Source organism: Psammomys obesus, unplaced genomic scaffold, assembly GCF_907164565.1.
Source record: "Psammomys obesus unplaced genomic scaffold, mPsaObe1.curated_primary_1811, whole genome shotgun sequence".
Taxonomy (NCBI): Eukaryota; Metazoa; Chordata; class Mammalia; order Rodentia; family Muridae; genus Psammomys; species Psammomys obesus.
In genome coordinates, this window is record NW_026596085.1 from 9,620,181 (window position 1) to 9,645,016 (window position 24,836).

The window sequence follows — 24,836 nt, forward strand, 5'->3', positions numbered from 1 at the left end:
TATTTTTACATTATTAACTAATCAGTCATCTTAGCCTCCTTTGAAAGAATGCCTTTGAGATGCACATTTCCTTCAAGACCACCATTTCCTTCCCCTCTCTGTGAATCTTAAATATGGTTCTATCTTAGATAATATTTCCAAACATTACTAAACTTGCACCGAGATGTGACGTATCCTCGGTGGTTGAAAGAAGGGAGCATTAGAGAAGAAGGGATGAGTTGACTCATGTCTGCAGTGTTCTTACCTAATAGAAAGGTGTGAATCGCACACCTATACATTTAAATTACATCATGATGCTATTTAGTTTTTTAAAATAAAAACTGAGTTAAAAAACTGCATGCGTGTTAGGGGCTTGCTGACAGTTAAATAGTTTATTTGCTTTATCTTATAGCTGTTTTAGCTACTGATTTCCTACTTATCTACTGATTTCTTAGTTTTATGTTTCGTTTCCATGTTTTTGTCCTTTTGGGTTGGTTTGTTTTGTTATTCTTCTAGCCTGCCACAGCTTTCCCGATGGGGCAGCTGTTTACTCCTGGTAGTTTACAGAGCTGTTGCATGCACACCTGTTATTGTCTTTGTCTTCTGTGGACCTGTGACAGAGATGCATGCATGTGTGGCATCTGGATAGCTTCGTGTATACTCTTTCTACTCGAGATTCTAAAAGGGGCAAATAGTCTACTGAGATGCAGTGTTGCTGCAGTGTTAGAATGCTGACGGGTACACAGCGGTAGCGACGGACCGAGTGCCCCGACGGGAGCTCGTGGGGCATTCACTGTGACCTTCTCGTTTTAATCAGTAGGTTTACGTGTTCAGATAGGACATATATAGCATAATGGTGTGTACTCAGGTAAATTCATAATCTAAACCCCATTCTCCGAATGTCATTTTTCCATGTCTTACCGTTCAAACTCATGATTTTTCATGTTGGACGTATTTCTCCTCATCCTAGCAAGGTAACTAGAGGCACTTCTTAGAAGTGTTGTTCTCCACTGTTTATTTGGATTCAGCAGTCCAAACCAAAGTGCCTGTGTTGAGACGCTGAGCTGATGTTTATATGGTTAGCCTAGGAACTAGGACCCCATCCAACTTGTGCAACACTTGTACTTTTCACTTTTTTTTTCTAGAAAATGAAGAGGACAGTAGTGATGAAGATGCTCCTTTAAACAGCCCGGGGTCAGAGGGAAGGTAAGAGACACAAAGGGTACCACATTTGGCTTGCTTCTGTCGCATTTTCTTTTAAGGTTTGCCTTTTTCTTTTCATTATGTGTATTTGTGTATATCAGTGCAGATGTCTAACTGAGTGCTGAAACGGGTCACAGGAGGGTATCGGATTCCTTGGAGCTGAGCTACAGGCAGCTGTAAGCCCCTCACTGGGGTGCTGGGAACCGGACTCAGATCCTCTGTAAGAGCAATAAGTGTTCTTAACGACCAAGCCATCTCCCCAGCCCGTTCTATAGGATTGCTAAAACTTGAGTCTTACTGTATTAAGCAATTATCTTAAGATAGACAACTTGAAAGTCAAACAAAGCCGTGCCTGTCATAATTTTCAAAATAAAATATGGGAATAGTTAAGGAAGACAAATGAATTAATTTTTAATAAATCCACCTAGATTTTAAGTGTTACCTTTCTGAGTTTTCCATGCATATAATTTTTTTTCATAGTCATAAACATGAGGGGTGTGCAAGTCTGGGCAGTGAGTATGAATTCAGACTCATAATTGATCCTAATTTCTATGCAGCACATTGTCTTCAGACCTTATGAAGCTTTGTGGTGAAGTGAAACCTAAGAGCAAGGTAAGGAAAATTACAAATATCAGGCAAACATGTTCCATTGTTCTCTCTGTCACTGTCAAACTCATAGGCTTCCAGTTTGGTGTCTAGTAGAGTGGAAGTGGGGGTACTTTTACTCAAATTCTCTCATTTGAAATTAAATGAGATCATTAAATTATTAAAGTTATTAAATAAAATTATTAAATGAAAATTAAAATACTTAAATAAAAAATAAGTTCATTTTATAGTCTGTATAAGTAATAATTGAAAAATATCTTGAAAAGCTTCTCAGCTGAAGCTTAAGCTTTACTAAATTTTTACACTTATTTATACTTGATGAAATGCAATGTGGAGGCTGATTTTTAAGCCATTCCTTAGTTAAGTAGTAGGTTCCACAGTGGCATGCAGTATCAGTCATTTCAATGGACAGGGCATTTGTGAAATTCTAGCACTCTAGCTTTTTTTGTTTTCTTATGTTTTGTTTTAAGTGTTTCTTCCTTGTCAAGTATTCTGAGATTATTGAAAATAGAAATTTAGGGGGTTATGATGCGTACTTATAGGGATTTAAAAAGGAGATGACAAATATTATTAAATGTGTAGGAATCACACAGTCCTTTTGAGACTGGATGATTGTGTTTGATATTAGATAAATTAACTAATGGTGTTAAGTCAGTGGAAAGCAAAGAACTTAAAACAAGGTACTTGCAGTACCTTGATAAGTGCATAGATTCACATCTTGGAAGGTAATGCTGTACGAATGAACAGGAGTGTTTTAAGGACCACCATAGTTAATCAAGTAATGTAACGGGTAGTTTGGCCTTCCCACAATGCTTGGGAGAGGGAAGGGGAAGTCATGCCCTATTTTAGTAATAAATATCATTAAGTGTTGGTCATTTTTTTGTAGGAATATGAGCTCAAAGCTATGAGATTCTCCACTCCCCCCATGATAAGTCTTTATTCAATATGGATTTTCAGTGTAAAATTTCTTTATTTTTTAAAAATATTTGTGAGGCGAATGAAAATAGATCTCTAGATTCTTGTGCGGTGTTTGGGTACTGGCATTTCAGAATACAGTTTGTAATTTGCTCTGAATGATCAAACCAGCTACCAAAACTCAAAACATTCCACTGTGGCTTGGATCCAGCATAAGCAGAGAGAGAAATGTAAGATAATTTTATCTTCTGAGCTCTGTGAAGACCTACTCAGGCAAGCCTATGCCTGAGAGACCTGTGAAGCGATGATCACACAATGATCAGAAACCTCTGAGGCTAGGAAGTAGCAAGGGAGAGGGGCCTCTGCCCTAGCACCTTCAACATGGGAAGAACTGAGAAGGTAAAAAGTCCTGTGTCCCCCCACCACCACCACCAAGCCCCTGGGCTTTCTCATTGTAAAATTCTAAAACGCAATTTTTTTTTTTTTTTATTTTAAAGATGCAACAGAGGTCTTACTTCTTTTTCAATCTTTGAATAATGAAGTCATCTTATGATTTTTAATAAGGGGCCACAACAGGTACTGTGTTAACGACACAGAATCAAAACTTAAATGCAGCAGAGTCAGTTTTCCAGTGGGCAGAATAAACTCACTATACAGGTTATCAGTAGGAAAAAAAAAAAACCCACTGACAATAAAAATCTAAAGTTTATATTAAGAGAGCATTTAAAGACGGGCAACATTACAGTTTAGTTGAACTTTACTACAATGGATTTTCCTTTGGCTTAATCCCTTCCTGTTCCCTCTCTTCATTTCCCCGTCTTTTCTCTCTGTGTGAGAGCAGTTACAGGTTGAGGGAGCTGGCCACTTCCAGCTGGACAGCACAGTGATGGCCCTGGCAGATCCCTTGCCTTTGATTTTGCCTGAGTTGCCACGGACAGACGCACAGCATCCCTGCTTTCACTTCCTCACTCGTGAACTACTCAGCTCTCCACAGCTGATGTAACAGAGACAGAACTGCCTCTGGCACAAGTGTGCCATTCAAATGCTGCCCATCCTCGTGGCCTTGGAAGTGGTGCCTGGTTATAGCTCTGCCTTGTCTCTATCACACATGCTCTCTTTGACACACCTGCAAGGAAAGGATGAGCTGAAGCTTTTTAAATCTGTGCGCTTCTGACTGCTTCTCTCCCCGTTCTAACTAGGCTCGAAGGAGAACCACCACTCAGATGGAACTGCTGTACGCCGACAGCAGTGAACTAGCCTCAGACACTAGCGCAGGAGACGCGTCCTTGCCCGGCCCTCTTACACCTGTGGCAGAAGGGCAAGAGACTGGACTGAATACAGAGACAAGTGGTCCTTCTGCTAGGGACAAAGAGCTTCTGCCCCCATCTGGCTTACCTTCTAAGATAGGCAGCATGTAAGTCTGGCCCCGCTATACTAACTCCCTTTCTTTTGGCTTTTTGATATGTTTATTAATACGCATGTTGCTAATTTCTTATTTCTGTTAAAAAAAAATAGGTAATAAGTCTTCTTGTTCTCAAAGTCACTTCTGTTAGGTATTGTTGGCCCTAATTTTTATTTCCATATGTATATGTGGTGTGTGTGTGTGCGTGTGTGTGTTCTTGTGTATGGGAGGGCAAAGTTGAAGTGATGGATCCTGTTCAATTGTTCTCAACACACATAATGAGGCATGGTCCTTCTCTAAATTCAGAGTTCGCTCTCTAGCCCAGCAAGCTTTTTCCTGGAATTCCCTTTCTCTGCCTGCACTGGGCTGGGATTATGGGAGGGCCGCCATGCTCCTGTTTTTATTCGGGTTCTAGGCAGGCAAATTTTGTTTGTCGTGTTTGTGCATTAAGTACTTTCTCTAGCGAGTACTCTCTCCAGCCCAACCACAGTGTTTTGGACAGTCAAAATATTGTAAGATTAAATGTTCTTTTTTTTACTTGCTTTGCTTAATCTCTAAGTTTTAGAATAATTTTAAGGGCCCAAAATTTTCTGAGTAATGATTATAGGCACGATTTATTTAGAAACACTTACATATGGTTAAGTGATAGAAATAAAATACAGAAGCTTTAAAGACCCAAATTTGCCCCCAAATCATTTAGGGCCTAGTCCTAACACCCTGGTAGGATAGTAAATTGTTGCCATCCCTATTAAGGAAAAAAAGGAAAAGGAAATACTAATCATAAACTTTGTGCCTTTCAAGTTTTCCTATTTTAGTTTACTTTAGTTTTTGAGACAGAGTCTCACTGTGTAGCCCTGGATGGCAGGGACTTTGCTATACACACCAGGCTGGCCTCTGGCTCCCAAGTGCTGAGATGAAATACGTGTATTGCCACGCCCACCTTTTCTAACACTTCAAGATGAAGCTTTATATCTGGAGAGAATGTCAGTGAGCAGCTGAATAAGAAAATCTCTGTTGAAAAACATTTGTAAAAAAAAAAAAAATGCTTTTTGCATGGGTGTGCCTTTGTGTGTGTGTTTTTGTATGTTGGTAGTTGAATTAAAATTAGAACTTTATTTCCCTTTAAAACATTAATTCTCTTTTAGATTTTTCATTTATTATTTATGTGTATGTTTTGCCTGTGTATTGCCTCGTGCCTTCGGAGGTCAGAAAAGTGTGTCTGATACCCTGGAACTGTAGTTACAGATCGCTGTGTTCCACCATGTGGGTACTGGGAATTGAACCCGGGTCCTTTGAAAGAGGAGCAAGTTCTCTTCCCCACTAAGCAGCACTCTAGCTCCTCATGGACAAAGATTTTTAATGCAAATTTACTCTTAGGTATAATCTAGCAGATGATTTCTGATATGAATACACACCTATGAGAAATAGTGCCCTACAGCAGCATGCATCAGATAATACAAAGTAATAAACTGCTACCTGTGAGTGTCTGTTTTCCATAATATTCTTCATTTTATGAAGGCCTTTCTATCGTCTTCCGTCAGCCATCCCATCTACTTCCTTTAGTTACAAAATTAATTTTAATGGCAGAACTTTCTTGCATGTGCTTGAGGAGCTTAAGTAATTAATACTGGATGCTGCTAACCAGTGTAGCCATGGTTTCAAAGCTGTGAAAGGCCGAGCGTGGAACAGATGCTTTCAATCACAGATAAAAGACAAAAAGATAGAGGATTAGCTAGGGTCCTGCCTGTGCTCAGCGTCTAAGTCTGTGGCCTGGAATCCCCCTCAGGTAATATGTCTATTTATCAATGTATTCTTTATGACAAGTTATAGAAAATGTCTCTTTTGATTTTGCCTCATCATACGATTTACTTCAAAGTTTTCATGAACGTAGTGGGCTGAGCTTGCAATTTTAAACTTTCTCTTTCTTGTCTGAGGCAGTCTCCTGGAGCCTAGGCTGGCATCAAAATAACTATGTAGCCGAGGCTAGTACCTCCATCTCCTAAGTGTGAAGATTACATGCCTGTCAGGCCCAGGTTCTTACAAACTTGAGTTTGCTCATGTGCTTGGTACGGGAGCTCCTACAGATATTAATGCACCACTTTCATTTTCTTATCCTGTGTAGAATGCAAAATTATTAAATTATGCTTTCTTCAGGCACATGAAATTTAGTGACATTTCATTTATCCAAACCCATTTCCTATTTTTTAATTGGTTTAATTTGCTGAGAATAGTAATACGCATCATTGCATTCATAGTATTCATAGTCTTTAAATTTTATTTATTCAGCAACCACTCCACTTTTTTTTTTCTTTAATCAAATAGGTCTCATTCATTATGTCCTAGACTGGCCTTAAAAAACAAAACAAAACAAAACAAAACAAAACAAAACAAAAAAACCTCACTATGTAGCCCAGGATCTAGAAATATAATTAATTCTCTGTTTCTGCTGAACTCAGTATCTCAAGAATAATTTTTAAGAATAAACTGAATAGGCAGATCGCTCTCAAGGTTGTTGAATATGAGAGGTTTGATTTAAAGTTGTTTCATTTTAAATTTGGCTTTCCTTATGGCTGTGGGATTCAGATTTTTACTAAAACAACCTCTCATCCCAGTCTTTTAAATGCTGGGATTAGAGCTTGAGCTACCACACCTAGCTTTTACTATCTAAAGTTAGGTGCATCACAAGAATATTTTATTACTAAAATATATAAAACTACTAATTGTTGTCCATATCTAGTTCAGTAAAAATAATTGTCACTATTGGTTTTGTGTGACTACTGATATTGTTACTTTATATCCACATTTTAGTGTATATTTAGTAAATTGTTTTATGTCTCATATTCTAATAGTTTTCTTCTTGTAAAACTTTTAAGATAAATTTTCCTCAGATCAAACAATTTCCGATAAAATTTGGATACTTAAGATATTTATTCCATTTATTTAACAATATTACTTATGTCTTCATTAAAAGATGCCGGCTGGCACATAATTAATAAAATCGCTAACTTAAAAATGTGTGATTATTGAGCTTCTAGGAACAAGAAATAAATCATGCATTGTTTTCCTATCATAGTTCTATCCCCACCCCCACCATCCCGCAATAAATAAATTAGAGCTTTTAGATCAGGTTGGCTATCGAGGTTTTTTTTTTTTTTTTTTTTTTTTACACTTAAAGATATTAAAACTGATTAAAAATAAAAATAAACAGTAGAAAAATAAGAATAATTAAAGTTCTTTCCTATTTTAGTTCCAGACAGTCATCTCTATCAGAAAAAAAAATCCCCGAACCTTCCCCTGTAACAAGGAGGAAGGCGTATGAGAAAGCAGATAAACCAAAGGCCAAGGAGCAGAAACAGTAAGTCCCCCGTGCTTTTCACCTGGCTGGGAGGGTCCTCCCAGGAGGGTCCTCCAGGCGTGCTGTGCTGCGGGCCTGCGCTCTGCTGACCCTGCGCGCTTGCCTGGTTTCGCAGACACTGCAGACAAGCGAGCTCTCGGCTTGGCTCAGGGGTCTTCTGGCTGTCTGGTCTCTCACACACCTTCCTTCCACTTGAGCTCTTGTCTCCATCCTCACGTCGCTCGCGTTTTCTTCAGTCGCTTCCACACGTCCCTGGACGTTCCCGTGCACTTGGACGGGAAGTCAGGAAGCTGACGGTTCAGGTGGTCCCCCAGAGGGATGCGGAATTCGTTTCTCCCGTCCTCTGCGGCTGCCTTGACCCTCCCCGCCTTCTTGCTCCTCCTCACATCTGGACTGTGGATGCCAGCCTCGGTCGGTTCTTCCGTGGTTTATGAGGGGCTTAGTAGCAGCGCAGAGGACAGTCTGCCGATCCCTTTCCGTGGCCGCTTGGAGGCCACACCACCGAGGCGCGCAGAAGCTGAGATGCATGAAAAGACGCGAAGCGCCTCCACGTCTCCCACCAGCCTGCCCTCTCTTTTCCGCCTGCGCTTCAGTAGCAGGAAACACTGCTGCGTGCTTTTCCCTAAGGTTCAGACGTGTTCCTATCTTTTCTGCCCCTCCGGGGGCAATCTTATACTACCACTCTCCTCCTCGGTGCCAGGAGGTAACTTACGCATCCGCCCCCGCTGACCGTCGGTGGAGCTACCTGGTTGGCACACTTGCTATCCTTGTGTTCATCCTTGCTTCCTCTAGTTTTAAGGAAGCAATCTGCCCTGTTTTTAATTGAATCCAGTGTCTCAGGGACTCACTGAAGAACGGTAAACTAGGGAAAATAAATCAGAGAGTCGACCGATGAGGCGGTTTGCCCTGGAGCCCTTTGGGCCAGCCTCTTCGCCTGTGCAGTGTGTAACTTGCTCTCAGTTCTAGCTAGAGTTATAGTTAAGTTGGGATTGCCCTCTATACTGCCATCTTGTGGCCATCGTGACAAAGTCTAGTAACATCGTTTTCTTTGTTGAGAGAGCATAATCTTAAAAAAAAAAAAGAGAGAGAGAGGAAGAAAAGAAGGAATTCTATCATAAAAAGCATTTTTTTTAACAAAGCATGTTTCTAGAACTTTCCTAACAAAGCATAACCAACTAAAGCCACCTGTTTAATGTTCTTTTTTTCTCGTAGCTCAGATTCTGGCGCTTCCGAGGCTAGCCTCTCACCTCCTTCCTCCCCACCAAGCCGGCCCCGTAACGATCTGAATGTGTTTAATCGCCTTACTGTTTCTCAGGGAAACGCCTCAGTTCAGCAGGATAAGTAAGTCGTGGAAGAGAGCCCTGGCCTCTCACCCGGGACTCCGCACCCCCAGAACAGTCTGGGGACCTTTTGCCCTCGCTGTTTGGGAGGTGGAGTCTGCACAGTAAACTCTTGCCATATTTTTGTCTCATTTAAACGGAAGGAACCATGTGGCCACACTTAAGATATTCCCCTGCTGAACATGGCTCCCTGCAGTAAATGTGCACGGCTGTGCTTTCCGTTCTCAGCTCACCTTTTCTTGTGCAAGTAAGCTAGAACTTACGAATCTTTCAACAATTGATGTTAAAACTAAAAAAGCCTTTGGATTTCTCAGCTTCTATAAACTCACAAAAGTGTCTAACCCTGTCACACTATATTGAAACATGTCAAATGTTTTACCACTGGCGGATAAGACAACTTACAAAGACCACGGGCTCCTGTGATTTGGTGGTTCTACATAATTTTGCCGCTAACTTGCTGCCCATGTGGACAGATGATGTGGGACTGGAAGAGCCTTGCGGGGAGAGGCTAGGATGTGGAAAATATCATCTTTACTAACGCAGAAGTAAAAAGATATCCCTATGTTGAGACACAACCTTTCTTCTAAACATTCAATGCTAAATACGACCGCCATAATGTAGTCATGAGCTCTGGCCTGTCTGTCTGCTTGGAATTTGAATAATACCCTGTGAATGTATGCCCTTGGCACCCCCTCCCCCCCAGCTACAGCTGTTGGTTTCCTATGCTGTTATCTTCCCGCATGTAACATCTCTAAAATTTATAGGATGCCATTTAAAAGATCTGTCTAGTATGCTTAGATTGTATTAAATGGCTCTATAAATGTAATTACACTCATCATTTGGAAATCATTTTTAATATGCTTAATTCATAAATCAGTTGTTTATATATTCCTTATTAGTTTTTTTAAAATATATTAAGTAGATGATGGGTCCTTCAAATTGGCCTAGAAAGGTGTATATTGTGCTCTTGAAGAAAACAGCCCTGAATGTTATGAAGGTGTTCTGTCAGTTGAGGAAGGTAGGGCATTAGGAATATGTCGCAGAAGTCTGCCCTCACTAACATGCGAGCAGTTGCTGAATTTCACACACTTTGCATTCACAGTAGTCATAAGGTTTCCCATCACAAGCTGGGTGTGGTGGCCCACAAGCGCAACCCAGCATGCGAGAGGCTCCTTAGGGAGAACCACGGTACGCTCACTGCCAGACTGGGCTACATAGTCAGCGTCAGGACAGCCTGGGGTATGGAGTAAGAACCTGTCTCTCCTCTCTTTTCTTTTCTTTTTCTGTCAGTCTTGATAATCTTGATAATCTCATCATAGTTTACTATTTTGCTCCTACTATGTTTTATGGACTGCGTTATTTTTATTGCATAAGTAATATGTTGAGTCCACTAAATTCATACTTTGAAAAACTTCCCTTCATTCTGTATTCCTTGTGGGGGGGGGCTGTTTTGAGACGATCGTATTTCATCTGTGACATGCACACCTCACAGTTCGGTTCTTCTCACATTTAGTGTCTGTCAAACAGTGCCTTTTACATTCTCCCCAGGAACACTACGCGACCTAAGTCCCTAACAGCCAAGAATTTGTCAAACTTTCACAGAAGAATCTATCTAAAACAGTAACTAGGAAAATGAATTCATGCATAGGTAGTAGAATGAGGATTTCCTTTTTCTTCTTTTTAGATAGTTGTCAAGTTAAACCTGGCAGTGATGCAGTTCATATACTTCATATGTCTCCTTGCCGGGACCTGTGTTTTAGAGGTGAAGGTAGAATCTATGGGTCAGTAATAAGTACACAGTTTTTGCCCCCTAAAGTTAGTAGAAAACCAAGAGTGTGTATATATATATATATGCATATATATATACAGTTGTTGAATTTAACTGTACTTTAAACTTGCTGATTTCCAGTGCAAACAGAAAAACAGAGATTGAAGAGAAAATGCTTACAAAGTCCTGTTATTCACACTGTTGATTTTCAGTCTGTCGTCAGTGTCTTTACCTGTTTTGGCATCCGTTCCTTTCCTCACGACTCTAACTCTTTTGCTGTAGGTCTGATGAAAGTGACTCCTCTTTGTCGGAGGTACACAGGTACTTTCTTCCTCTCTCTCCTATGTCCTTTCATTCCACTGATGTCCTAAACGCCTCTCAGAAATCCTAAGCAAAGTCTCAGTTTTTTCATTGCATGAATAACTTGTTATAAGCCATGTAATTGAGCTAATATTTTAAAACATTAATTTTAATGTACCATTTGCATTTATCCTGTAAAAAATAGTAGCAAACAGTCATTATGAACACTTAGAACCTTGTTTGTTGCTGCAAATGATACTCATGTTTCCCCAATACCATTGTCAGAAAGGCTTGAGCCTTAGGGTTAAGCATTTCTGCTGCTTCTAAGTCTAGGAGTCACATAGGTATTTTTTTCTGGTTGGTTTAGCAATCTGAAAAAAAAAAAAAACCAACTTATTTTATAGCAGCATACTAGAATATAAAAGGATACTGTCATGACAAAATTTAGCAAAAATTGAAAGTAAAGGGATTCATTTTAACTTTATTAAACTGATAAATAAAGTTCTAAAACCCAATAGCATTACATTTTTCCATGTTATGGATTTGGGGACGGCCTTAATTTTTTTCTTTTTCTCTTGTTCCCTCTTTCCACACTTATCCATTTGTCTCCCCCTACCCTCACCCTTGTTTTCCTTGTTTTATGGTCATTTTTCTGAACATCAGCAGATCCTCCAGAAGGTAGGCAGGGGAAGGGAGAATAAATTAATCTCAGTGTTATGACTTTACTCGTTTGCATGGGGAAAAAAAGAATTTTTTTTTTCTTCTCCACTCAGATCAGCTTTGTTGTACAAATTCACATAATTTAATTTAATGTTCTATAGGTCATATTTATCTATCATCTTTAGTGGTATGGTGTAATTGTTACAAAATATTAACTCTAATATACTGAGTTTTAGAACAGTTTAATGACCTAGAAAATACTTAGAATATTTTTAATTTTTTAATATTGAGCTATCTTTCTTCTGAACACTGAATAACCATCAGTATTAAAATACAGTAGAACAGGCTGGGGTGCTGTCTCAGAAGGGAGGGTGCTTGGCGGAGACATAACGACTGGAGTTAGGGTCTGCAGAACCCATACAGTGACTGCGCAGCGCTCAGGAAGCAGGGACAGAGGTACCTGGGCAAGGTGGCCTGCCAGCGTGGCTGACATGGTGCTGCCTCAACACACGGCAGCCTGGAAGGACACTGGCCGCAGCCTTACGCCTGTCCACAGAGGGTGCCCCATTCGCATGGGCCCACTCATGTTGGAACATGCACACCCATGTGTAGGCCACACAAACACACACAGCAACAGAGACCGTGTAAGAATAACAGAAGCCTCCTGCTCTCTGGGGAGTTAGCTAAACATGTTGGGTGCTGTATCAGGAGACACAGCTGCTCCCAGGGGCAGGGACTCTGAAGACACAGGGCTGATCACCTAAGTGATTTTACTGTGCACTTGTGTTCCGGGGATGATTCTGACTCACAGGCAGCCTTTACGCTGATCGCGTGGTTTCGTTAACTCTTCTTGTGAATATGTGCAGCTGCAGCAGCCTTCTCCAGAAGAATGTCTCTTAAATACGTGAAGCAGTGTCTGTAAACTTAATGGTGCTCACCCTTTTGAGAGTACTGTTTCTCCCATTTCAGTTTTGTCTGAATTCTTATATTACAAACAAGTTATTGGTATTAATTTTAATCTGAGATTTTGCACACAGGCAGATAAATTGGTATATATATATATATTTGTCTTTGAATAACCAAAGACAATCTCAAGGGTCCTTTTTAATGACATGGAATTTCTTTCTTTCACTCCAAAGTTACAAAAAATAAGAATAAGAATAAAAAGAAGTACAGTATAACAAGACCTTAATGTAATGTTTGTAAAATAAGCCTGTTTACCTTCTTTACACTTCTATCATTTTTTGGCCAGCCTTCTGTAGCTATATGAGAATTAATTTACTGCCTTTTTGTGTATATGTGACACCTCTCTAAATACTTAACCTTTTAAATTTCATGACTATGTCCTCTCTCCAGTATGTACTTTTATCATGTTGAGGGTTCTATTCTATTTTACTTTATTTTTCTAAGTTGGAAAGAGTCCAGTATTCAGTGTTCTTAATACCCAGCATCTGGAGCTAAAGCCCATTCCTGATGTGGCCTGAGAAGAATGTAGATAGGCTGGAGTGACGTCACCCTAAAGTGCTTCCTTCTGTGAGCAAACCATGGTCAATTTTAGTAGAGGAGCCACCAATAGTTAAGCTTTTATTGGGTACTCAGTGTCTGGACAGCCCTCTCTCTAGAAGTTAGTCCTGGTTTTCACTTGTATTATTCTCTTTTATCTTTGGCTGTAGCGCTAGGTTTAAACTTTACCCAGTGATTATGTTAGTGCTACACAAAACTGCCTTCTTGTTTGGGTGACACTCCCCTCCCAGCTATTAAATTTGTCAATTTAATTGGCAAGCCGTTTCTGTTATTAGGGCCAGGGAAAGATTGTTTACATGCCAAAGGTCTTCCAGTCTGACCCTTTGCCCTGGTGCAGCAGCTTTAGCTCATCGGTTTCATATTTGCCTCACTTTTTCTCAGGGGCATTCTCTGACTGACTTAGTATTCAGGCCTTATTGGAGTCAACATAAAATGAGCACACTGTATATCCTTGTTCACTGTCTAATAACCCTACAGGGAATACCCCATAAGACTGCCAAGCCAGTGTTATGACCTACTGATCAACTTTTACTTTTAAATGTGTTTATAATGATTTACCCAGTATTTTTCCATGTGAAACTCAACAAGATATTAATGTCTGAGGTGTTTTTGTCCCGTTTATTAATCTTTGGTTTCTAAGATTACTGACAATATTTTTTCCTCTTCAATGGAATTTTCCTTTAGAGAATATGAACAATATTAATAATTTAAAAACAGAAACATTTAATGTTGTAGCTCTCAGCAAGAAAAATTAATCTATTTGAGTCATGTGTTTTGTCTTGTTTCATTCTCATCATCACTCTTTCTGACACTCATTCGAATTTATATCTTATCTTAATGTTTTGTAATATTAGGAGCAGACATTGTTTTGATAGTCCTTTTAGTCTCTGGTGCATGGCCCACCCCATAGACCAGATGTTCAAGAAATAGTATCTGTAAGCAATCTTGGCTGCCACTTACATCTTTCACTATAAAATCTTTGAGATTATCAATTTTTTTTCACCGCTTTGCTGGTGCTTGAAAATCATCTTTTCTTTAAATTTCTTTCCATCCGACATTCCATATTTCTTTGAGAGCTGCTTTCTGTGTTGCTTAGATCTTATTGTTACACTTTCTCCAGCATTTTTACTTAGGCATAGGACTCCATTCTGCCTGATGGAGAGCCATTTCATTCAGTTACTTCTCATTTCTACTTCCTTGTTGGTAATAACAAGAAGGAATTGAAAATCCAGGTGTATCCTCATCACTCTCAGTGCTTGCAGAACTAGGTACCAGTGGACACCTAATTAGTTGATGTACTTACTCCACTGCTGTTGCCTCACACATCACCAGCTTCCTTTTGACTAAAACAATAAAGGGAACAGTCTGGATATTATTAGTAATTACTTATAAGGGCTCTTTAAGAAACTATGGGGAAAAGTTAACACATTTTAATGATAAAGATACTAAAGCCAATCTTTTTCCCTCCACCTCAGGGGCATAATCAACCCATTTCCTGCCTCTAAAGGAATCAGACCATCTTCACTTCAGTGTGTTCACATAGCTGAAGGGCACACAAAAGCTGTGCTCTGTGTGGATTCTACTGATGACCTCCTCTTCACTGGATCAAAAGGTGCTAGCCACGGAGAGACAGCTTAGTGGTTAAGACTGTACAGTGCTCGTCTGTAGGATTTTAGTTGTTCCCAGCGTCCCATGCAGCTTGCACTGCTTGTACCTCCAGTTTCAGGGATTCTTGCACCCTCTTCTGGCTTCCACGAACACCTGCACTCATGTGCACAAGTCTTCCCAGAAAGGTGTAATTTTCAAATAAAGTTAAAAAGAATAAAGGGTTCTAGCAATCCTCTAATGCTCGTATTATATATTTAAAAATAGCTCTTAGATAGGGTCATTAAAAGGCTACATAATTCAAGTGAGTCTGCTATGCTGGTGTAGTACCTAAACTGTAGAAAATATAAGATCTTTGCTTAGTAGGGAAAGGAGTAAATCCACTGTTTGCATTTGTGAGTGCAGCGGCGAGAGAAGGCCTCTCCCTTCAGTGGTTGACACTGCTCACCATGTTCTAGATTTTGAAATGGACAGTATACAGTTTTATAAAAGATCATTAAAGTATCCAATGTGGTAAAAGACAGTAGCAACCACCACTTCTTACCAACGTGTCAGAGATTGTGAGGCATGATACAAATGTGTATTAATATAATAGCTCCCACGAGGTTCATGCTGCAGCCTTATGTTACGGATGAAGAAACTCAAGAAATTAAAATGCTTTTTCTGTGTTTATTTAGCTAGTAGTTTGAACCAGATTTAGAGACCTCTAATCCTGCACCCTTAGACATTATAAGAAACTGAAACAATAAGGCAAATGCCAGAATCCCCTGACATTTGTTTCATCCTGTTTACCTCCCTTGGCTATGAAATTACCACAGACATTCAAGGATGTACTGTGATTCCCAGTGTGAGATAATTGGAGAGTACCATCATCCTTTGCTGTTTCATTCCCATGGTGGGATGTTGTTTAAATAACTTTTGCTGTTAAAAGAACCCCAAATATTTCATGTTAACAGCATTTCTTCTGCGTTTCTTTGTTTGTTTTAGACCGTACCTGTAAAGTATGGAATCTCGTGACTGGACAGGAAATTATGTCACTAGGGGTTCACCCTAACAACGTTGTGTCTGTAAAATACTGTAACTATACCAGCCTGGTCTTCACAGTGTCAACATCTTATATTAAGGTGTGGGATATCAGAGAGGCAGCAAAGTGCATCCGAACACTCACGTAAGTAGTTTGAAGACAACACCAAGAGTGAATAGTTTTGTTTTTATAAAATATAAGGAAATATAAGACTGTATATATGTATTCGTTTTTTTTAAAAACACTTCCCTACTTCTCAAAGGCTGCTTGAGTGTTCACCATAAAATAACAGACAAAATAAGGAGGCAAAAGTTGAAAATAACAAAGAATGGAATGTGGAAAGGAAAAGACAGACTGGATTAATCAGTTACCTAGTGTGGATTTCCTATTTTCCCTTTCCTAAGTGCTAAGGCAATGCTTGAGCACCCTGTGTACTACTTTAAGGAAGTATGTGATTTAAATAAGAATCGGTCCTTGGAAAATGTATTATTGGTGGCAAGGAAGTATTTGCAACCTTTAATTAGCCTTGAAATAACCGGCTGTGTTTTAGGATGGCACCACTTCCAGATGTTAGGACTACAAGTTGTGCTGGGCAGTCTGGGTATGAGTCTTCTCAGTGTGTGTCGTTATGTCTCAAAACTACAAAACAGATAATTATTATTTGGTTATTAATACAGACTTTTTCCTAATTAACATTGAAGTGAACTCAGTAACTATGTACGTGAGAAAAGGGAACGCTGAATTCGTTTCCAGTAAACAGTAGAGGCTGTTACTGTTAAGAGACAGTTTCTTCCGAAGACACTGGATGGAAACCCTGCGGGGAAATTCTGTAGAAAAAGAACGCCCTATCTCCAGTTAGAAAGTTCTCAGTTTAGGTTACTTGTTAATGTCAAATCAGAAAGACTGGTTTTAATTCAGTATTTTAGATGTCAGCAGGGAAAAAAAAAATTAAAAACATCTCTCTGGGCAAATTTATTGAACGAAAAATAAGCAAACCACAGCTAACTTTTCAAAACTAAAGCACAGAATCCATTAAACAAAAACTGAGAGTAGTTAAAAGGTCCCACCAGAAACCAATTCTAGTATACAAATGAATACAGGTAAGCTAAGCCAGCAGAGGGCTCCTGCCAACTGCAGTAGATTGAGCTGCCTTTGTACATTGCATTATTAGTTGAGATTTAATCTTGGATGTAGAATCATTTTTAAAGGATGTTTTTAGTCATCTCTAACTCAGGGTCTGGGATTCCTGGCATGACAGACACATACACTAAGAGTTTAAGAGTGGGAGGAAGGACTGAAGGAATCAGAGAGGTCAAAAGGACACCACAAGAAAACCTACCAAATCAACTAAGCTTGGCCCATAGGGTCTCACAGAAATGGAACCACCCACCAGAGAGCATGCAATGCATGAGCTGGAACTAGGCCCTCTACATACATGTAACAGATGTGCAGCTTAGTCATCATGTGGGACCCTGAACAGCAGGAGCAGGGACTATCTCTGAGTCTGTTGCCTGCCTTTGAGTCCCTTACAACTTGATAAGCCAAGGGGTTGATATCCATGGGAGGCCTCCCTTTCTCTTAGGAAAAAGGGAGGGGGGGGGGAGCTGCATTGTGATGTAAAGTAAACATATAACTTAATTTTTAAAAAGAATTGAAAAGCAAGAACTTAAGCCATATTGCCTTGGTTTATTCATTCACATAATTTCTCAGTTGGCCAATATTTCCTGTCTACTGGGTGCTGTGCCAGCTGTTGTCCACAGCGAGGCTCTTCGGAGCTCAGATGCAAGCCAAGCTCACTCACATCTGAAGGCATGACTTACACTCTGCTTCGTTTTCTACTTCCTAGGTCTTCAGGTCAAGTTACGCTTGGAGAAGCTTGTTCAACAAGCACCAGCCGGACAGTAGCTATTCCGTCCGGAGAGAGCCAGATCAATCAAATTGCACTAAACCCAACTGGCACTTTCCTCTACGCGGCCTCTGGAAATGCTGTCAGAATGTGGGACCTTAAAAGGTAGAACTTCCTGTCTCTTCCGTATGTCAAATACTACTTTACATACTGACAATGTTGATGCTTGTGAAATGTTTGCTGCATGTCCTCTAGCTCATTTTTGTTGTTGCTTTATTTTGTTTTTGTTTCTGCTTTTGAGACAGGGTTTCTCTGTGTGGTGCTGCTCTGTAGACCAGGCTGGTCTTGAACTTAAGAGATTCACCCACTGCCTGCAGCCTCCAGAATGCTAGGATTAAAGGCCTGTGCCACCACTGCCCATTCTAGCTCACGTTTAAAAAATGTTTCAAACTGTTTTATTTTGTATATAGCAATGCAATTTACATATTCAATAAGGCGAAAGAGGAATGATTTGATAAGATTTAAACAAAACTGTTCTTTTAGTTACTTTGTTAATGTAATAATAATCTATTTTAATAGCAGGATTAAATATAGGTTTAATTTAAAAAGGTGACTAAAAACAGTTTTTAAGAAAGTGTATTATTAATATACTAGACGTTAAGAGCATTGCTGTATTTCAGCAGCTTGCTTTGAGACAGGATTGCCACATATATTCATTGTTACCCTCTGAGAACTGACTGCACACATTAAAAGAAAAAAAAAAGAGTCCTGTTATTTAGCCCAGAGTAGGTTGGGATAACAGCTATGAACCATTATGCCTGGGTAGCATTGTTTATTCTTACACCTGTCAGCTATCTGTTCTAGTCATGTTCAGTCTTAATAGGGACCAATGAAATGACTCGCAGATTTTCTCATATACATGGTTGCACATGGATGTGGATGCATTGGTATATTTGTACATATGTGCCTGGTGTATGTGCATGTGTTGTGTATAACGTGTGTGTGTGTAGAATAAAATAAGCCCACTTCCTCGATAGCTCCGTCAGTGTTGTCAGCAGTGATATTAATGTTTTATTTAGATACAAATCGAGTCACAAAGAAGATTAATTATGTATTTAATAGATGAAGTTTACTTGGAGGAATTAAGATTATCTTTTCACAGTTTCTCAAAATTTGGCACTTAATTTATAAATTATATTAAGCTTTGCGATAAGATCTAAGTATTTCCCAGCTTCTATCCTAGGATGTTGGTTGGGCTGTTTCTAATTATTCTATCCAGAGTTTCAAAAGGCAGGGCTGAAATCTAAAGGAAAATTAATAAACAATATTATGAACAAATATAGATTATATGAGTCTTCTGTCTGGGTACGAAATGCTTTCAACGGTCATTTTATTTCTCTTTAAGGTTTCAGTCTACAGGAAAGCTAACTGGACACCTGGGTCCTGTTATGTGCCTTACGGTAGACCAGATCTCCAATGGACAGGATCTAATCATCACGGGCTCAAAAGACCACTACATCAAAGTATGTATTAGTAGATTTTGAATTACATTTTCTTGAGTGATAGATTCGAAGTAGTCACTAATCTAAGCCCTGTCTCACTTCTCTTTTCTTTCTCCTTGTGAACATTGGAGGTTAATTAGGTTTTTGTTTCACATGAGAATAGGTGTGGATTGTTTCCTGGATCATGGGTAACTTGCCAGGATCTTCAGTGGCTATATTATTTAGAATAGGTACTCCACCTCCTCCAGCAAGTATTAGCTGTCAATTGCTCCTTGGGGAAGGGAAGCGGCATCTTGTGAACGCCTCCTTCATCCATGAAGGGGTGCTGACAGGCTCTACTCTCTAGCAGGTCTTTTTCAGGTAACCACAGCGACTGAGGGTTCATGTCTGCACTGGCCATGTCAAGTCTGGAAGGCAGTGTTTCACCACACCCCGTCCTCTGGCTCTTGCTTTCTCTTCCGCTCTTCTGTGATGTTCCGTGACCTAGATGTCCTTAGGGCTGAGATCATTCAGCAGTCACTGACTCTCAGCACTTTGCAAGGTCACTTTCTCTCAACCAGTCTTCATCCCCCATTTTTTACCCTTTACTTTATTTGTTTGTTTGTAATCTCTTCTTGATTTATAGTTACTGATTTGGTTGTCCTTTTTTGTTGCTTTGAGAAAGGGTCTTATGTAGTTCAGGCTGGCCTTGTGCCCCCTCTGTGGTCAAGAATTATCTTCCTGCCTGTAGCTCCCTATTGTTGGAACTATAGACAGGAACCACCATGCCCAGTATCCTAGTTTGCTTTCTGTTTCTATGATAAAAACCACTGACTAAAACCTACTTAGAGATGTGTAGGCTTTATTTTTTTGGTCTGCTTTATTGGGTTCTTGTATCTACCACCCTTCCAACTCTCCCTCCCACTTCTGCCTAACCCCTTCCTCTAACTCCTCAGATAAGGTGAGCCTCCCCCCTTCTGACTTACACCACCACATCACCCTTTCAAGTCTTAATCCACCCTAATCCCTTCCAAGCCCCGAAGAACACTAGGTAGGAGAGAAAGAAGGTTAGGGGAGAAGAGGGTGCGGAGACTTCTTTAGCCAACTTCTTGGTGGCTAGAGACGTTGCATTCCCTGGGGCAAGTCCAGTCTTCGTCTTCAGACTATCTCCAGCCAGCAACCTAGCAATCCTTCAACAGCAAACACAGCAGCAGCAGAAACCACAGCAGGGGGAGCGGGAGGAGCGGGAGCAGCAGGAGCAGCAGCAGCAGCAGCAAGAGCAGCAGCTGCTGAGCAGCAGTCTCTAGTATTTATACCCTCTCTAGAGTCCCCAGAATTCCAAAAGTAAACTATCCGCAGTTGGCAAAAACACACCTCTTCTAAAGCATGAGACAATCATAGTTAGTGGCTGAGGACAATCTGAAGCAGCCCCATATCCCACACCTGGGATTAAAACAAAAACATGTTCACATGACAGAAATGGGTTTTTAAAGAAACCAAAATTCTCACTACAGGGAAGAAAGAGTTATTTGGATTATAGTGGGATTACAGTCAAACATCAAGGGAATACGAGGTAGGAACTCAAGGCAGGTCCCTTTAGGTAGGAGCTGAAATAGAGGTCACACAAGAATGCTGCTTACAGGCTTTCTCCATTGTTCATTTTTAGCTATCCTTCTTATACTGCCCAGGCTCACCGCCTGTGGATGGTACCACTTGGAATGGGCTCTTCCATATCAATTGTAAATTAAGAAAATGCCCACAGACATGCCCACAGGCCAGTCTGCAGGAGGCAATTCATCAACTGATGTTCCTTCTTCCTAGGTGTCTCAAGTGGACAACCAAGATTAGTCATCAGACTCAATTTTATTTAGTTCTAGGGACTGACACCAGGCTTCAAGCATACTAGGCAAGACCTCTGCCAACTGAGATACATCCAAATTGACTGACTTTGATATTATTCAATCAAGTGGTCTTTTTTAGCCAAGCAAAAGTGAAAAGGTGTGGAGGGTAGCTTTGGGAAGGTGGAGAAGGAATCTGGGATTGAAAACCTACCTAACTGAAACTGAATAACATGATTTATTTCGATTTTAAATGCACTGATACATAATATCTTTAGCTTCGAATGACTCATTTGTTTATTCACACATGAAAAAAAAGTCTAATTGCTTTTCTTGGAGTTTGCAGAAGATGTGACATGCAAACAAAGAGAGTGAGAAATGGCACTGAGAGCATTCCTCGGGGTCATCCCTGCAAAGTTAGTGCAGTTAGCAAATCATTGAAATGCACATTCGTGCTCCTGTGAATGTGCGCATGGAGGAGGCGCTTATTCAAAAGTGGACCGGGGTAACTGCTTTCTTTCTGATTCTCCCTGCAGATGTTTGATGTGACCGAAGGGGCTCTTGGGACTGTAAGTCCCACCCACAACTTTGAGCCTCCTCATTACGATGGTATAGAAGCACTGGCCATTCAAGGGGATAACCTGTTCAGTGGGTCCAGAGACAACGGAATCAAGAAATGGGACTTAGCTCAGAAAGGTCTTCTTCAGGTAATTCAGGAGCTCGGCAAGATGTGAAGTGGCTATTTCAGAACCACACAGGAGTCTGTCCTACAGCTTGGGTTTCTATTTAGATTCTCGTTGTTTAATCAAAGATTTCTCTTAAAGGTATTTTTTAAAACAATTTTATAATCTTTATTATAAAAACAACTTTCAAATAAATTTAAATAGCACATATCGAATTTAACTAGACCCAAAGTCTGAAGAACTGAGTGATCTTCTATAGAGTTAGAATACGCATTAGGGATGGAAGCTGGGGGCTTCACCTTAAATTTTACACTTTCAATATCAAATACAGTTTATGTAGTTTGTCCTCAGAGTATAACTGGGAGAAGGCTAACATTCAACTAATACATGCTAGGGCGGAGTAGAAATTTTATGTGGATCTGTTTATTAAATACAATCACCATGAGGTAGGACAGTCGTAGTTGTTTTTAAATGTACATATGTTTTAAGAAGCACGAAGACTATCTGGAGTCAAGAAACTCCTTAGTCCCGGTAGTGTTTTCTTGAGTCCAATAGGCAGTGGTTCCATTTCCTGCAGAATGCTAGCTGGCTACGGTGTATCTTTTACTACTAGCTCTGAGGGAGAAAAATTAGGTAATAGATAAATTTGTTTATAATTCTTTGCAACTATTTGTTGCTACGTGGATGCATTTTGGAGGGATTACAACTGCTACCCCTTCCCTGCTTTCAAACTCTAAGTGTTGCTTGCTTTTTTCTCTCTCAGCAAGTCCCAAACGCACACAAGGACTGGGTCTGTGCCCTGGGCCTGGTGCCAGGCCACCCAGTCTTGCTCAGTGGCTGCAGAGGAGGCATTTTGAAACTCTGGAATGTGGATACTTTCATACCCGTTGGAGAGATGAGAGGTCATGACAGTCCGATCAATGCCATATGTGTTAACTCCAGCCACGTTTTCACTGCAGCTGAGTAAGTGTCCTTCTGTGGCTTTGCTCTGGGTGGGTTGCTTGTGCTTGCACTTGGCATACTGTAGGCCATCAGCATTTACAAACCCTCAATGCAGGGGGTCTCTCTTTCATTACAGTCATCCTAGCAACTGGTTTAAGATGACTGATTTACTTTTATTTATTTTTAATATTATTTTGCTGTTTAGCCCAAACTGGCTTAGAATTCATCTTCCAAAAGATGGGACTCTAGAGGTGAGCCATCACTCATGGATCCTGAATTAAAATTTTGGATCCACTTGCCGAGCCTTGAGGTTAGGCTAGCTTTCAGATGTTAGGCTACGTCTGTGTTCCCTGGGTATTAGGGAGCCTGGTGTCAGATCTTTCTTGTTGACTTAAAAAAATCATTCATTAATGACTAATTTTGAATTAATCTTTGTCTTCAGAAAAGCAGCTAATTTGCTATTCTTTATATTTAGCACAAGTTATTTTGAACAATCTCTGCTTCTTTGTCCATTTAATATAAGAATGTGGTAGTAGCATATTTCCTCCCTCTGAATAGCAGGATTGACAAATTCCTTTCTTGTTTATCTGACTACTCACAACGAATCTTCTGTGTGCTGGCTCTTAATGTAGACTCTTAGGAAGGGAGCAGAAAGCAGAGCAGACACAACTCCTGCCTTCTAGCCAGAAGCAGAAGAAATAGTAAGGTGACAAACTGAAGTGATGAGAACTCAGCAGGGCTGGGGTTACAAAGCAGAGTGAATATTGAGGGGGACCCTGAGCTGTGTGCTGTAGAAAAGTTGCAGGCAGAAAGCATTCTATGAATTTGTGTTTGATTTTCTTATACAACATTATACGTGTTTTACTTGCATTATTAAAATTTCCTTAAGGGATTTGGGGAACTATTGATTGACATTTCTGCCTCTGTTCATGTGTCTATTTTAAACTTACTGTTTTGTAGTGATCGAACTGTGAGAATTTGGAAGGCCCACAATTTGCAAGATGGTCAAATCTCTGACACAGGAGACCTGGGGGAAGACACTGCCAGTAATTAAACATGAATGGGGGGACGCATAAACTGACACTGTGATGATGCTCTGTGTTCTGTGTTGAAAATGATGTCCTGCACTTATTAATGGAACCAACTGGAAATATAAAGCTGTTCTCTCTTATATGTGTAATATTAATATCTACCAATGCATATATTTCCTAAAATCGATGTATTGCTTGAATCACACTTTTACTGTGGCTGGATTTTTTTGTGCCTAGCTATAAAAAGATACTTTCAAATTGTTTGAGTTGTAAGACACCTGCTTTTGTGACAGTCAGAAGCATATTCAGAGTAAAACACTCCCACCTGTTAACTCAAATGATGTGTTCGTAACTTACACATTTAAACATGCACTGGAACTGTTAATCACACTGTAGTCTGCTCATCCGGAATTTTGTCAGTCTTTAAGGGGTTCTAAATTTCAAAACTCTTTCAATGTAATGGAATAATAAAATGAGGGATTTATTGGTGATTTCTCATAATTGAAATTAGTCTACTAAGAAAGCTAACAGTTTGTGCTAAAATGCTCATGTTTACCTATATTGACCAAAGCTTTCAGTTGTTCTGCATTCTGTGCTCACGATGAAGACGCCACAGAACTGTTGCGTTGTTAGTGCTGGGCATGTGTTCTGTGATGGCGAGCTGTTGATTTCCTAACAGAAAGATATTTTGATCTATTTTCCTATGGAATTATTTCTATTATCTTTTAATTTGTTTTTAATTTAATAGTAATAGCTCCTTTATCTTTTGTCTGATTTTTATATGCTGCTAAATATATTTTAAATATACTGTGTTTGCACACGTCGGTAGCTATGATGTGTTTGCGCACATCGGTAGACTGTTATCACTTGTGGTGGGAAACAATGTAAATATAGGTGAATTGTAAAGAGAGACTATCTTGCATTATGACTGTATGAACTTCTAAATGCTGTTTGATTAGGTTTTGTTACAAGATGTATAATTTATCTGTCTACTCAGAATATTAATTTGTAAATTCTGCAAGTTTAATTTTATGTAATGGCAAAATCTTTTGAAATTATTGTCTTGTGTTATTTTTTTTTTGTCCTGAAAATATTTGTTTGTAAATGAAAGGTTAGCTAGTGCTTAAATAAACACGTTGCTATGAATTGTTTTCATTCTGTTAATTTTTTAATGATTGTTAGAAAAGTGCAGTGTTGGTACATCTTTTTTGTCCATGTGTGGTGATGAGGAAAGCTTGTCTCACTGCACCTTTCTTTGCTCCTGAGATATGAAATAGTTCTGGATGAACAGTGGAAATGCTATTTAAAGAAACAAAATCAATTTATGTGACTTA

At 39.7% G+C, this 24,836-nt stretch overlaps 1 protein-coding gene across 1 annotated transcript in view; it reads left to right on the forward strand.

Moving 5' to 3' along the window:
* The window catches only part of Kif21a (kinesin family member 21A), a 57,789-nt gene extending 33,229 nt beyond the window's left edge, over positions 1–24,560 (forward strand). The window contains exons 25-38 of the mRNA XM_055626818.1: positions 1,125–1,185; positions 1,740–1,794; positions 3,903–4,117; positions 7,353–7,460; positions 8,673–8,801; positions 10,851–10,889; positions 11,532–11,546; positions 14,528–14,664; positions 15,645–15,825; positions 17,528–17,692; positions 18,933–19,050; positions 21,383–21,553; positions 22,293–22,492; positions 23,432–24,560. Of these exons, the coding sequence (XP_055482793.1) occupies positions 1,125–1,185; positions 1,740–1,794; positions 3,903–4,117; positions 7,353–7,460; positions 8,673–8,801; positions 10,851–10,889; positions 11,532–11,546; positions 14,528–14,664; positions 15,645–15,825; positions 17,528–17,692; positions 18,933–19,050; positions 21,383–21,553; positions 22,293–22,492; positions 23,432–23,525 (1,688 nt within the window). The 3' untranslated portion in view covers positions 23,526–24,560. The remainder of the gene's footprint in view (positions 1–1,124; positions 1,186–1,739; positions 1,795–3,902; positions 4,118–7,352; positions 7,461–8,672; positions 8,802–10,850; positions 10,890–11,531; positions 11,547–14,527; positions 14,665–15,644; positions 15,826–17,527; positions 17,693–18,932; positions 19,051–21,382; positions 21,554–22,292; positions 22,493–23,431) is intronic.
* The last annotated feature ends 276 nt before the right edge of the window (positions 24,561–24,836 follow it).